The 15434-nt window shown below is 35.7% G+C and overlaps 1 protein-coding gene across 3 annotated transcripts in view; it reads right to left on the bottom strand.

The window, feature by feature from the left end:
* The window catches only part of UBE2Q2 (ubiquitin conjugating enzyme E2 Q2), a 54144-nt gene that overhangs the window by 23741 nt on the left and 14969 nt on the right, over window positions 1-15434 (bottom strand). For 2 of the 3 annotated variants that reach the window (XM_064480672.1, XM_031440749.2), the window contains exons 3-7: window positions 14149-14253; window positions 7469-7525; window positions 4843-4983; window positions 1673-1757; window positions 238-298 (exon numbers count right to left, since the gene is read on the bottom strand). In XM_064480672.1, coding sequence (XP_064336742.1) covers window positions 238-298; window positions 1673-1757; window positions 4843-4983; window positions 7469-7525; window positions 14149-14253 — 449 coding nt within the window. The remainder of the gene's footprint in view (window positions 1-237; window positions 299-1672; window positions 1758-4842; window positions 4984-7468; window positions 7526-14148; window positions 14254-15434) is intronic. The other variant, XM_064480673.1, reaches the window with a different exon arrangement.

Below are 15434 nucleotides of genomic sequence, written 5' to 3'. Positions count from 1 at the left end.
AATTGTCTCACTAACTCCATGAAATACTTTCTCCCACAAATGGTCCTTTTTCTCATTTTACTTATTAAGCCTAAGAAACAGCTCATTTTAACAATCTAAGAACTATTTCTATAGAAACAGGGTCTAAAGTTCTAAGTAAAAGCCATAATAAAAAGATATCAAATTAAGGGAGAAAAAAAAATCTCCACTGTGATCGTCTATGATTAAGAAGAGTGGGATAGCACAAAAAGCACTTACTTCTGCAGTTTAACATGCCAGTCATACAAACTGTCATTTATGAGTTCCACTGAATAAATCCCTGTAAAAGTATAGGGCATGTTAGTCACTCTTCATTTGATCTTAAAACTATTGCTCTGGTGTAAATATAGACACTAAATAGCCAACAAAAGTTAGAAATTTTGCTATTAAAACACAGAACAACTAAGCCATGCTGTAAGTATTTTGGTGCTGGAGCCAAGTATCTTGTGCCCTTAACAGAGATAATTAAAACCATCATTGAAGAGGACTCCTTGGGTTGAGAAACTGTTTACCATTAACTGTGGATGAGAGGGAAAAAAGATTATGCAAATCATATGTATTTAAGACTTTTCTCCTATGGGTATACAAACATTTCTATAAAAATAGACACTGTCTACAGATAGTTTTATAATCTTTCTTCCACTTTTGGGAGCATCTTTCCAACTCAGTATATAAGTATCTACTGTCAATCTTTGAAATAACTCTGTATTAATTTATTTTATGAATCAACCATAATTTCACCCTATATCTGGTTAGTTATTTTCTGCTACTACAAATAATGCTATAATAAACAGGTGATGATTTAACCTTAAAGATAAACCAGTATTCAAATATTTAACTTTATTAGGATTTATTAGGATTCTACACATAAACTTTTAGACTTCTCATAAGAAAAACTGTCAGAGCACTGAAACTTCTAAGTTTGGCTTATCTTGAACTCTAAAAAGAAGGGTTTTCTTGCTTGTTTTGCTTTCCTGTTTTTAAGTAAGTGCTAATGATTTAGATTTGATCATTCTGAAAAATTCTGAATCATAATGCTGGATCACAATGCTACCTTTTCAAATAAACTAAAGTTTGGCTCTTTCCCTTGTTCAATACTGTTAGACTCTCTGCAACAACATAAGGGAATTTTACTTCAATGAGAGAAGTTTCACAATATTTAAGTCTTACTAGGTGAGAAAAAACACTCAAGTCAAACTATAAAATTTTTTAAAACCTATTTTAAAAGCAATACTGTAACCACCTCTACAATAAGAGCTGATTATGTTGTTTTCAAAAAAAAAAAGGAAAGAAATTATAAAAATCAACTTGGCAACAGTTCTTTCATACAATAAAATATATTCATTTATTTACTTTTCAAAGCAGATATTTCTTGTACTTTTCTCAGAATATAAAAATCATAAGAGTTAATCCCTGTCAGCAACAAAACAAAAAATTATGATATACCCATAGAAATAATTTTTAAAAATCCAAACATTAAACTTATCCTGTTTTTACCCCATCTTTTGATAACTTTATTAAATTTGTGTTCCATATTTCTAAAATAAAATTAAACATGTGTGTCTTCCCAGTTATACTATGAGAAATGAAGTTACTATCTGAAAATTGAAAAGGGCATAAGGACAACAGACAGCAGAGATCCAGAGATCCTTACCTGCTTTATAACTCTGTGATCTGTATATGTCCCTGAGCTCTTTCATAAGTCTATCTGAAGCTTGTACAGACCCAGACACTGCACCCTGAAACATAAAATTTGCTGTTTTACCAGGATCTACTGATTCAAATATCTAAAGACTTAAAGGTATTTGAACCTGAAATAAATGTCCACAATGAGATTGTAAAAATGGATCACCACTCAACATTTTAAGAAGTCAGAAAAATTAAGTTCAATCAAATCAAGGATCATGAGTTTCAACAGGAATATAAATTTAGGGCAAGTCTGGTTCATTTACCATTTCTTAACATCTGAAAAAAAAGTCTAACCTATGTCCAGATTACTATAGCCCCTGAAATAGCCCAAAACTCAGTATGTCTTTTCAAATTCTATCAATTTAAAAAAAAAATCACTGACTTTTTTTTTTTACGATTTTATTTGAAGGGAAGGCAGTTTTAGGTTCACAGCAAAACTGAAAGGGAGGTACAGAGATTTCTCATATAACTGCCCCCTACAATGCACAGTCTCCCTCATTATCAACATCCCTCAGAGGGAACATTTCTTACACTGATGAACCTATTTTGACACATCATTATCACCTAAAGTCCCTAAGATACCTTAAGGTTCACTTTTGGTGCTGTACATTCTATGGATTTGGACAAATGTATAATGACACGTATCCACCCATTATAGCATCATACAGAGTATCTTCACTGCCCTAAAAACCTTCTGTGCTCCACCTATTCATTCCACCCCACCCCCAAAATCTCTGGCAACCATGGATCTTCTTACTGTCTCTATGGTTTTGCCTTTTCCAGAATGTCATTTAGTTGAAAACACAATCTGTAGCCTTTTCAGGTTGGCTTCTTTCACCTAGTAATATGGATTTAAGGTTCTCCATGTCTCCCCATGATTTGACAGCTCATTACTTATTTTTTTTCAGTCGGGAATAATATTACATTGCCTGGATGTACTACAGTTTATTTACCCATTTAACTACTGAAGGATATCTTGGTTGCTTCCAAGTCTTGGCAATTATGAACAAAGCTGCTATAAACCTCCACATGCAGGTTTTTGTGTGGACATAAGTTTTCAGTTCATCTGGGCAGATACCAAGGAGTGCGACTGCTAGATCGTACGATAAGAATACACTTAGTTTTGTGAGAATCTGCCAGACTGTCTTCTGTGGTGGCTGCACTAGTTTGCATTCCCATCAGCAATTAGGAAAGTTTCTTGTTGCTCCACATCCTCACCAACATTTGGTGTTGTCAGTGTTCCAGATTTTGGCCATTCTAATAGATGTGTAGTGGCCCCATGGATTTCTGAATATACTAGAAGACCCTCACCATGATATCAACTAAAATAGTTTCATTAATCAGACTACAAGCAAGAATGTTAAACTAACAATCTAGTTTACATATTAAAAAATTGATGGGGGAGGGTACAGCTCAGTGGTTAGAACACATGCTTAGCATGCACAAGGTCATGGGTTCAATCCCCAATACCTTCATTAAAATAACTAAATAAATAAACAAACCTAATTACCCCCACAATACAAACAAAAAAAATAACCCCAAAACACCCACAAAGTAAATTAAATATCTGTTAAAAAAAAATCGAGAAACAACATGTCTGCACCTGCACACATGCAACTGGTTTCAGTTCTTTTCAGTGTTGAGACTTCTCTAAAGATGGAAATGCACCAGTATCTTACCCTAAGACTGAATATGAATAGAACTATATATCATAAGACAAAAACATTTAGAGTATCTTCTGAATTTAAAAAAACGGATCATGTAAAATTTTAAATGTTGCACCTTTAAAAGCTGCACAACACTTTCAGGTAGGTTAGAGAATCAGATTTACAAAAGATATTACTTCCTAGCTGTGTGATCGTCGCTATATTGCTTGATGAGTTAAAACCCCAATTTCACATCTATAGAAAAGGTGAATATTTCACACAGTGGTTACGAAGATTAAATGGGTAGGTACATAAAGTTTAAACTACTTAGCTTAGTGTATATCATGTGATAGTGCTAAATAATTTGTAGTTTGTTTGACTATAACACACAAACTGGAAGCAATCACAAAATATAGAAAATACAGTAAGTATCTTTAATTTAGATACCACAAGCTTTTTTTAAAAAAAAAATAATCAAAATAAGGGCTTGGCTAAATGTCTTTGTTCTAAAGAAAGATTTGCAAATTAAATTAATCAAGTAAGAAATATTTAAGGAGAGAGGGTAATCTTGTTTACAACACTTGGCATCTCCTTGCATAACAATTCATTCCCTATGTTTTAGAACCTGTGCTCAAGACAAAAGAACTGGCCCTCAGGTGTCACGGGGTTGATGAACAGCTCTAACACAGGCAGCAAGTAAGAGGTGCGTTGAGAGACAGCTAGACTTTCATTTGACGTTTCCCTACTCTATCTGGGCATTTTATATACATCATTCTCATTTTTTTTTTGTAAGAATCATCTAAAAGGTAATAATGTCCATATTACTGAGTTGAGGAAACTGAAGCCACACAACTCTGTGTGTCACCATGCTGCTTCACACAAGAGAGATGTTAAGTCAAAAGAAAGAATTACTTTGGCTTGGTAAGGGCAGGACAAACCAGATGGCAGCTTCATGGAGAAGAATTTGAATTATACTTTGTAGGAGAGACTGAATTTAATTTATAGATCCCAGAAGAGACGGGTAAGCAGAGAAAAGAGCACAAACAGGCTGGAGAGTAAATGAATTCAGATGAACAGGGTAGAAAGGGGCTATCAATAGACGAGAAATGTTAGGGAAAAAAAATTAAAACTAGGGCAACAAAATATATGGATGAATCCACAACCAAGGCAGGGATGGAGTGGGGTGGCTGAGATTGGTAACTTACTGAATTGCCCTATATTTATATTATCCCTGTACAGTTTGCTCTGGAACAACATGGGTCTGAACTGCATGGATCTACTTACATAAGAATTTTTTTCAGTAAACACGTATTACACGAGCTGCAGTCAGTTGAATGATGTGGAACTGCAGACACGGCGGGCTGCCCGTAAAGTTACACATGGATTTCTGGCTGTGCGGGGGTCAGCACCCCTAACCTTTGCACTGCTCAAGAGTTAACTGCAATTACTTAACCACAAAAGTCCAGGTTCCAGATATTCACACGCTTACATTTAGGTGGTCTTGCCTTTGAGTCTTCCTAATTTTCTCTAATATTGCCAAATTTTCTTTTTCAATTCCTTCATCCTCTGACTTTTTTCCATTAATAGGCTCTTCCTCCTTCATCTCATAGTGATCCAAGTCTTCTATATCCTACAAAAGATAAAAATACTCACTTATTCAAGCTTGTGCCAGAAGTTAAATTATTCCTCACTCGATAGACAACAGAGAAGAGAGACTATATGTATTCCACGGGGAGGGGGGAAAAGGCTTCACATTCAATTCCTTTTATATCCTGTATTTTAAAAGCTAGAATCTAAGTAAAGCATATTTAACAGCTTTACAAAGTCCTAACTATTACCAAATAAGCCATCTTAAATTTTAAATCTCATATTAAGAGGAACTTTTGAAACAGTTTAGCATGAGGTACCAAGAACCTTAACTCAAATTCTAGAAATCTATTCCAAGAAACTAGTCTAAAATGTGAACACAGATTTAGGCATCAAGATGTCTATTTCAACTTTATAACCACAAAAACAAACAAAATCTTCATGTGCAAAATACCAGAAGTTAACTCAGTTCAGTGGAATATCAGAAGACCATTAAAATGCCAAAACAACATAATGGTTTCTTCTGTATCAATAATGAAATGAAAAACACAGAATACAAAATTGAATATGCAGAATCTTAACTATGCCAAAATAAGCACAGAAAAAGTGAGACTAGAAGGACATATACTGAAATATTAATAGTTATCTCTAGAGACATTTAGTGCTTTTCCTGGGGTTTTCTGTAGTGAGCACCTATTGATTTTTATAATTAGGAAAAAAGTTAGAAGAAGAATTTGAATAATGTCCCCAGGCTAATGTCTTTAGTCACCACATCATTCTCTTCTCTCCCTTCCTTTATCACTTGCTCTTGCACATATACAAATCTATGCAGAATTTTTAAAAATCCTACTGTTTATTACCTTACTTCTACTTTAGCTTAATCATCAAAATCTCTAAAGAGGCAGTTTATACTTACTATCTCCACTTTATCAAGCAGACTAATTTCACCGTGATTTCTAGACCAGGTTAATTTAAATCACTTCCACCCAGACTCCATGGTCTTTTTCTTGGACTGCTATCTCTTCAACCCTTATTATATTCCTTTCTTATTCAGACCTTGTATATGACTTCATGCTTCATGGAGCTCCCTTCTCCTGGTTTGCACCTTTCAGCTACGATCTTCCTCTCTACATTTGTTCTGAGTTCTCACAAATGCCCTTAGCCTGTATCTCCTCCTTCAACCTCAGCCACGTTCATATCCACAAAATTTCTCTACTTGAGTATTAATCACCACAGAAGAGAATTCATCATCATCATCTTTATAAAACAGTATTCTCAGCACACTATTCTCTTCCTAAGGCCTTCTTATCAACAATCACACCAAATATAAACATGTTTGTCTCTAATTCAAGACTTAGCCACCTGCCTTTCCTAGCCAAACTTGCTTTCTAAGATTCCAACACATCAATCTTCTTCCCAGAAGGAGAGCCACTGAAACACCCAAACACACCATACTTAGGGTTGTTCTCAGCTTTTTTCACTACATTACTTTAGTTGTCTAGAATATCTTCTTTTCACCTATCCTAATCTGACAACTCCAAAGTCCATCCCACCTTTCTAGATTTCCCTAAACACTGCTGTCCTTTCTTTACATTATCTCATGAGGGAAAAAAAAGTACGTAAAAATCTTTGAGTATAATGTCTACTTTATTGTACACTGGACCCACAAAAAAGATTTAATATGAGAAAGCAGTTTATGCCACCCAAGTTAAACTACATGAAACTATTAAAAAATTCTCTACCCCAAAAAAGTCATTCCAACTGGACAATGTTAAGAATTAGTTTACTTCCAGACTCACAAAACAAAGCAAACCTACAACTACTTTAGTTCTAAGGCATTCAAAGAAGTATGTTTTAGATTTAAATTTTTCCAAATTAAGAAGAAAAAAGGTAATAACCTGAATTAATTCCAAAACAGAAAAATGTTTTAAAACCAAGACTATGGAACTCAAACACCTTTTATCAGGTCAAAACAGAGACACAGATCTTCATTATGAAGTTTGAATTTAAACATCAAGCTTCAGAGCCTGAAAACCTCTAAAATTATATCAATAGCTGGCAACTAAAGTAGTCTAAGCTCAATGTCTTTGGAATTAGCTCTATGAAATTCTTAGATGATTTTTCAACATAAGATAGTTTGGCTACTTCTAGTGAGTAGTTCCTAAAATGTTCTCTAATTCTCCTTTTATACAAAACACAAAACTTTTGAAACTTAGTAGTTCCTCTTCTTAAACCAAATCAGGTTAAGTATTGATTACTATTACACGTAAATACAATTTCAGTGCTAAATGTTAAGAGTTCTTATTTTCCTTGCAATCAAATCCAAGGACATCAGATAAACAATCTGCTCAAAAGTACCCCATGAATTAGAGGTGAAGCCAGCTTTTAGAAATTGTATTAAATTTCAAATACAACGTGCTTTTCATTATTCCACAGTAACAATGGCTTTATAAAGGAGGTTAGAAAATTACTAAAATGTTCAAAAGTGAAGATATTTATAAAATGTTATTCTTATATAAAATACCTACTTCAGCCATCTCTTCCTCTTCCTCCTCTTCTGAAGTCACCTCTTCTGTTGTCCCATTCTGAAAAAGAAAAGGACTTTGCCAGGACTACATACAACAAATAAACGCAGAGGACATGAGGAGACTCTAGTAACAAGCCGTCAACACCCGTCACTACAGTTCCGCCAGCAGAGCTCACTACAGTTGAAACATTTTTAAATTTAGCTTTGATTTGACAAGTAATGTTTATCTGCTTTTTAGAAGAAACAATTTTGAACAATTCAACTTAATAGATACCTTAGGAATTAACAAAGGCAATCAGTCAAATAGAAAGCAAAACGGAAAAAAATTTAAACATTCTCATTTAAAGTAAGAAAATATTTTATACATATGGTTATGTGTATAGGACCAATGACTTCTTTCACTTTTTAAGGAGACCATGGATTCCTTAAATTATCTACCTTTTTAGCTTTGAAAAGCCTGAATCTTTCCATAAAAATCCACTGTCTTACATTTTAAAAGATCGAATGTGTTACAAAGGAATAGACAATGCACAAAACTAAAAACTGTAAAGTGATCACCGTTTTACCAAAGATCTATTTTTTTTTATAACATGTTACTTACCACAGAATATTTGTCTGTAAGACACAACTTAACACTCCTTCACAATGACTCTGACAGAGTTTTAGGAAGGGCCTTCATATCTAGCTTTGACAGAGTTCAAAAAGATAAGTTTCCTGGACCAGACTATAGTTCTCTAGGACACAGTACATAGTATTTTTTTCCCCCAAAATTCTTACTGTATTTGTTCCAACTACCGCTGGTAAGGATTACGCTCACATAGAAGGCCTACCTTGATGGCCTCTTAGTGTGGGTGTCAGAACCATATTTTAATGTAACTCAATGCAGCAGCAAAATCTCGTAACAGATTCATCTCTTCCTTTCACTCAGGAGTCAGAAAGTCCACCTGCCAGCACCTCCCCATTCACACACCACAGGCAGAGCGCAGGTGTGCAAGCCAGGAGGGGGAGGCCAGCCAAGAGCGACAGCTGCTGAGGATACTCTTAACAACTGACACTCAGCAACGATGCACCTCATCTATAAATGAGCAGATAACCAGGCACCACCAGATATTTGAAGAAAACTAGCAATCTGAAAGAAAGGCACTAAGTGGAACAAGCTGAAGTCATGACATTATTAATGTAGGAAATAAAACAGAATAAAAAATCTAATTAGAATCTTTAGCAATAATTGAGAAGATAATTCATCCACAAAATCTAGAAAGATTATTATACAAAGGACAAGACAGTTTTGGGAAATCAGAAAGATCCCCACCTCAAAAAACAAAAACAAAACTCAGCAGAAGGGCCAGAGAGCACAATGGACTTGAATGAACAAACATTTATGATTAAGACAACAACGAAATTACGACATTCCTTTATCATGTGGAGAAAAAGGAGATGGAGGGACGGAGAGGTGATGAAAATAAGAGAAGAGTTAAGAGAAATGGAGATAGGAATGCAGAGATCTAACATTCATCCAGCATTCACCCAGAAGACAAGGGAAAGGAAGAAAAAAGACAAATGCTGCCAAGCTGAAGAAGGATTTCAGAATATCAAGAGGCTCTGAATGCCCCAAAGGAGCTGAAGAGTAAAACCCCATACTTCACAGTTAAAGGAAAAAAACCAACTTCCAGAAAGAAAAAAATACAGAGAAAGAAGTAAGAATCAGACAGGCATTCAGACTTTTCATCTACAACAATGAACACCAGAAGAAAAGTGTGAAGAACCTGGAAGAGATTAACTATGAACTCAGAATTCCCTACCTAGTCCCATCAGGATGGGTGCCACATGTGTGTTTATTCAGCACTGGATCCTCAGCACTTACACAGAGTACACAAGTACTTTACAGAGTCACATATTTGTTAAATGAATAATAAGAACAAAGACATTGACAATTCAAGGAACACTCTCCATACACATCCCCACAAATCCTCCTAGAAAAGAAACAGAAGACATTATTCAAGGTCGTATTTCAGAGAGGGGAACCATGGGAAACAGCAACAAGCGAAGACAACAGTGACATCAGTGATTCAGTCTAAGCGATTGCTGATATCGCAGCTGAAAGGTTACAGGCCATATTCTCTGACCACAGTGAAAAGCTGAAAACCCCAAAGCCACCTGAGAATGTTTAAAAATGTTTTTCTAAATAATTCTTGACTCTAAGAAGAAATCGACCCTCATGCCCCAGGAATCAAATTCCTAAACATGTGCCCAGAGAAATACCGCCGCAGGTGCACCATGTGCTGTGGACAAGGATGATCACGGCGGCACTGTTCCCAACAGCAAACTGGAGTCAACCCAAATGTCAGTCAACAGTCAAATGGTAAACACGTTATGATACAGTCGAACAATGGAATACAGCAATGAAAAAGAACTACAGCTACCTACACTATAAATGAATTTACTCACAATGTTGAGCAGAAGACAAACATGAAAGAATACATATACGACTCAAAATGAAGCTCAGAATCAGGCAGCACTAAACCATATTGTTCAGGGATGCAAATATGAGTGATAAAATTAGAGAAAAGTAAGGAAAAGATTAGCAAACAGAGAAATGATAATCTAGAAGGAGCTTGCAGAAGATTTCTCCGGTGCAAGCAATGTTCTATTTCCTCACCTGGGTGCTGGCTAGTGGTACTTCCCAGGTACCACTGTAACTATCTGTTATACTAAATTTACGTTTACATGTTTTCAATACATATTATTTAAAACTCTTTCTTGTAAGATATGAGAGCATGAACAAGAAACGGAATCAAACTACTTATAAAATATAAACTAGTTAGAAAATAAGTATACTAAAATTTTTATATCTGTGCTATAGTCAAACAGCACTCAGAAAACATATACCCTTACATGTTGGTTTTAAAAAAAAAAAGTAATTTAAATCATATTCACCCAATAAACCAGAAAGAAAGGAAAAGGAAAAATGGTTAAAACTAGAGCAGAAAATGAAAAATACATATGATTTAACAAATAAAACTAAGGGTTGACTCTTTCAAAAGACCATTACAATAAAACAGATATGCCTCTGACAAGTAATCAAGATAAAGAAAAAAAATTTAGAAATAATCCACAGATGAGAAGAGGCAAAAAGTAAATACTTTGCACATCTTCATAAGTTTCAAATGTACAGATGAAGTTACCATTTTTTAGAATCTAAAACTACTAAAACTGACCGAAGAAATGGAAAATCTGAATAGACTAATACACAGAAGAGAAAAATGAATCAGGTTCAGATGTTTATTTAAACCAGAATTTCTCAACCTTGGAACTACCAATATTTGGGGCCAAATCATTTGTTGTGAGGAACTCTCTGACATCGCAGGATGTTTAGTAACATCCCCTCTACCCACAAAAAGCCAACAGCACCCTCCCCCAACCCGGCCAGCTGTGACAACCAAAAATATCTCCAGATATTTCCAAAATGTCCCATGGGAGATAAATTTGCCTCCAGTTGAAAACTGATTTAAACTGTGTCCTAGATCTCAGAAAAAACATACAAAGCCTCCCAAATCATATAAGATGACTTAACCCTGATACCAAAATGAAGCAAGAAGAGCCTAAAAGGAAACACACAAAACAATGTTACAATCTCACTTAAAGTGGAAAAATCAAAAAATAAAATATCATATCTATTGTGTTCCCACCCCTACCCCCCAACCTATATAGATGCTGAATGTTTATTACGGGAATGTAAGGATGATTCAAAATTAGGAAATTTCTTCATGTTATTCAGAAGTTATATTATATCCTTATGTGGAATTATCTGCATCATCATGAAAAACAAGGCAGATCTACATGAACTGTGTCCACAATATACTGTTAAGTGAAAAACAAGTTGCAGACATTCCAAAGAAGGAAAATTGAACACGGACATATTATTTCTCCCATCTCCTCTCTTTTTTGAGGCTTCACTAAAATTACAACGAAGAAATCAACACTGTAGAAACACACAATGGTAACAAAAAAAGAAAAGAAAACGGGCTACGAGCAGAAAAAAGAATTCACTCGTGCTAGAGGATGACAGTAAATGGAAGAATGGTAATTAATGGAGCAAACAAGTAAAGCCATAGGTTAAGGGACAATCAGGAGGCTAATTTGACCCACAGGACCCTGAAGAGGCTCTAGACTCCAAGACACCACGTACCCTAGATAGCAGGAGTGATGGACAGGACTAAAAACAGAAATTAACCAAAAATCTATATACAGAACATTGTCCAGCCCCCAAAACACACTGCTCTCCTTAAGCGGAACTCAGACAGACATATCTACCTCAAGCAAGAGATTATAAGGTTTCATGTCCAGAGAAACCAAGAAGTTCCAGCCATCATTTATGATTATACCAGGAAGTAGAGGGTGGAGGTATATGGGCTGGAAGTCAGCTTAAATTCCTCCTAAAAGCTATCAGTTGACAAGTCTTGGCCACAAAAAACTCACAATCAACTTTTTAGTAACACTCTCAAATATGAACGAGAAAAGAGAAAAGAAAAAATATGAATGAGCAACACAGAATAGGTATCTAAGGAAAGTCTCCAAAAAGAAAAAAAAAGACCAAGACAAACTAGAAAAAATATTACTTAAGACTTATTAAACTTATTAAAGAGAAAACAGAGATGCTAGAGAGGGAGAGTATCAAAGTAACTCCTTAAAGACACTTATGAATATGTCACATCTACCAAACAAAAATAGAATGCTATGAATAAGGAAAAATCAGAGAACAAGAAAAGGCTCTTAGAGCTTATGACTCATCTCTGGAGAGGACCCCAAATGAACCACATCTCCCAGCATTCATCCTTTATACGACCCCTCCCATTGTCAATCTGGGTGGGTCCTGTGACTTGCTTTAACCAATAAACGACACTGGGGCAGTTCCAGATCTAAACCTTCAGAAGGCCTGGCAGCTTCCATTTTTCTGCTCTTAGAAACCAAACATAAAAATTCTGACTACCTTCCCAAAGAAAGAGAAGCCACATGAAGAGACTCTGGAATGATGAGATGCCATGTGGTAAGAAAGGTCACAGAGGAAACACCAAACACCAGACATGTGAATGAAGAAGCCATGTTGGACATTCCAGGGCAGTGGTTTATCCAAATGACTACCAGTCCCAGTCACTGTCTGACTGCACCGTGAAGTTAGCAGAAAAACTGTCCAGCTAAACCTAGAAAAGCCACACAATCATGAGAGAGAGTAAACTGTTGTTTTCAGCCATTAAGTTCTAGCACAACTGGTTAAGCAGCAATAAATAACCAAAATAAAACTTACAGTTATGACTGTCCAAATAAAATTTCTGAAAGTTTAAAGATAATTTCAAATTCTGGAACATTTTTCTTAAAACAAAGAGATAGAATATAGTGATAATAAGAGACACAAAGACTCAAGGGAGGAGGTCTAAAATCCCACTAGCAGGCATTCCAAAATGAACAAATGAAGATTGGAAAGGAGAAAGTCACCACAGAAAAAATACAAGAACACTGACGCAAGGAGAAAGATTCAAGAGTCCAAATTTGAAGAGGCCCATCCATACTGAGGACCAGCAACAATGGAAACGAATCCACCAAAAGGTAGGTATTGCTACCCTTTCCCCCTTTTTGCATTGGGAAGTTATCGTGCATGTTACACTGGGTAATCAGCCCAAGCTAACTAGGTAAGACAGCTAATAAGTAGCAGAACCAAGATTCAAACCTACAGTGATTTGGCCATATTTTTTAGAAGTCAGAACTCAGAAAATGTACTACTCTTTCACGTTTTCCTAGGATTTTACTTGAGCATACACTCAGGCAAAATGAGAAGAGCTAAGCCAAGAAAGAATACATGAGATCACGAAACAAACTACTCCAGCACAGAAGACAAGAAAAATTTCAAGGTGACAGCTGAATAGCCAACCCAGAGAACTCGCCAAGCCTGGTGCAGAAGAACCGAAGGCTCGAGGAGAGAGGGAGATCTCACAGAAAAGAGACAGAACGTAAGTTTTATAAACTAACAATTATTATAAGGAAGACACTGCAAAACAAAAAACTGTACAAGAAAGGAAATACCATAATAGAAAACTCTACACGACAAAATCTTAATGATAAATGGTGATTATTCATTAGACTAAATATAATGATGTTTTAGGAAGGGAAGGTGGATGGGAAAGTGGGTGGCATAAGAGCGAAATCTTTATTGTAATACAAAGTTAATAATTATGCCTAAACAGGTAAATCTAGAAATCCAGAAAAGTTAGAGGTGGTAGTGAGCTAGTGGGTACTTCTGCTGCTTGGAGGAGACAACATCTGATTCAGGCCTTAAGTAGTATAAATGCGTGTAAAGGGATGGCATTCCAGGTGAAGGTGAATGAATAAGCGAAAGCAAACAAAAAAACTGAAGAAGCAAGGAACAGTTATGAAAACCAGGAATATTAACAACAACAAAAAGGTGGTGGCGGTGAAGGGGACAATTGTTTGTCCGTCATAGTAAATACCAGCAGGTCCAAAGAATGAAAAGTTATTTTTAGTACCTGAAACAAAATAAACAAAGCACTTTAACAGGAAAACAAAAATCAAGTTCTTAGTAAGCTGTGTAAGAAAAACCATTCTAGCTTTACTTCTGCTTGAGACAATTTGTTTTAGCTCCAGAACACTAGAGAAGTTTTACTTTACCTGGCCCGTGGGTAGTGGCTGATCTAGCATCTCAACATCCAGGTGCTTAGGAAGGTTATATAATCTGCAGAGTTCACATATCAACCACTTCAACTGCTGACGAAGCTACAAAACACATTTCAGTAAATAAGCATTATGTTAAAGAGCCCTCAGAAGACATGAATAATGCTAACACTACTGTAACTAATCCAGTGGGAAGTGAAAAAAGTTTGTTACTGGTCAATTACAGCCTACAGATAAAATAACAGTCTTAAAAAATATATTTTAGGGAGTGCTAGTGCAAGAAAGTTACTATGGCTTGAGTGCAATCCCTACAATGGATACCTAGCAGAATGACATCAACATAAAGGCAGAGGAAGGGGAGCTCCAGACATCGCCTAATTTTCAGCTGTTAACTTCTCTTCTTGGTAACTTACAAGAGTACGCTAATACATTAACGAGGCTACAAAAAATAGACGCAGTGTTGTTGCACATGGGTTATAACATTATATATTCCACAGTCACAGTCATTTTAAAAGTACAGAGGCAAATATGGTCTAATAGACACAGCCTTGGAATCTAGGTGACCTTGGATATAGTAGTGACTCCCTGAGTTTTGGTCTATCTATAAAACCAGGAAATTAAAACCTTCTTATAATGGTAAAGATTAAACAAAATCTTCTGTAAAAACACTTGACACTTAGTAGACTCTTAAGTGTTTGTCTTAAAAAAAAGAAAGGAAAAGAAAAAAAACTCACTAGGAAAACTACAAAGAAGAATCCAAGTTTCCACTTTTAAATCCAGATTGTTTTATAAGCATATTCACTTTAAGGAGGTAAGTAAGGTAAATTATGTGCACAAACATGTTTTTCATTGTTTAAAAAAAAAGGTTTTCAATGTATAAGTTTAGCAATTATGTTTAAAGAAAAATGGTCAGTATCAGACAACTTGCCTGGGAGCAAGTAAGGCGACTTACTTCCCTTGGTCAGGAAGGTTCCTGGATATCTCTAACCAAGAAGAGAGATGAAAAGAAAGAAGGTTTATGGACTAAGGAAAACAGACACAGAGATAGAATGGGTTAAACAAAGCAAAGAACAAGCCTTTTCAAAGTGGACAGTGGAGCAAGTAAATATGAGGAAAGGTTAGCAGTCAATCAGTATCAAAAAATATCCTCAAGCTTAAAAAGCAGCAAAGCCCCACTGTGGATTTGTCATTCCAATAAGCTCTGTTTTGTGCTAAGCACATAATAAAGACGAGGGAGGTTGACGTGGACACAGACTCAGACACTTCAACCCCTGGTACAGGAA

Source organism: Camelus dromedarius, chromosome 29 (genome assembly GCF_036321535.1).
Source record: "Camelus dromedarius isolate mCamDro1 chromosome 29, mCamDro1.pat, whole genome shotgun sequence".
Lineage (NCBI taxonomy): Eukaryota > Metazoa > Chordata > Mammalia > Artiodactyla > Camelidae > Camelus > Camelus dromedarius.
Note: the sequence above shows the minus strand (reverse complement) of the source record. Positions and strands in the feature narration are given on the sequence as shown.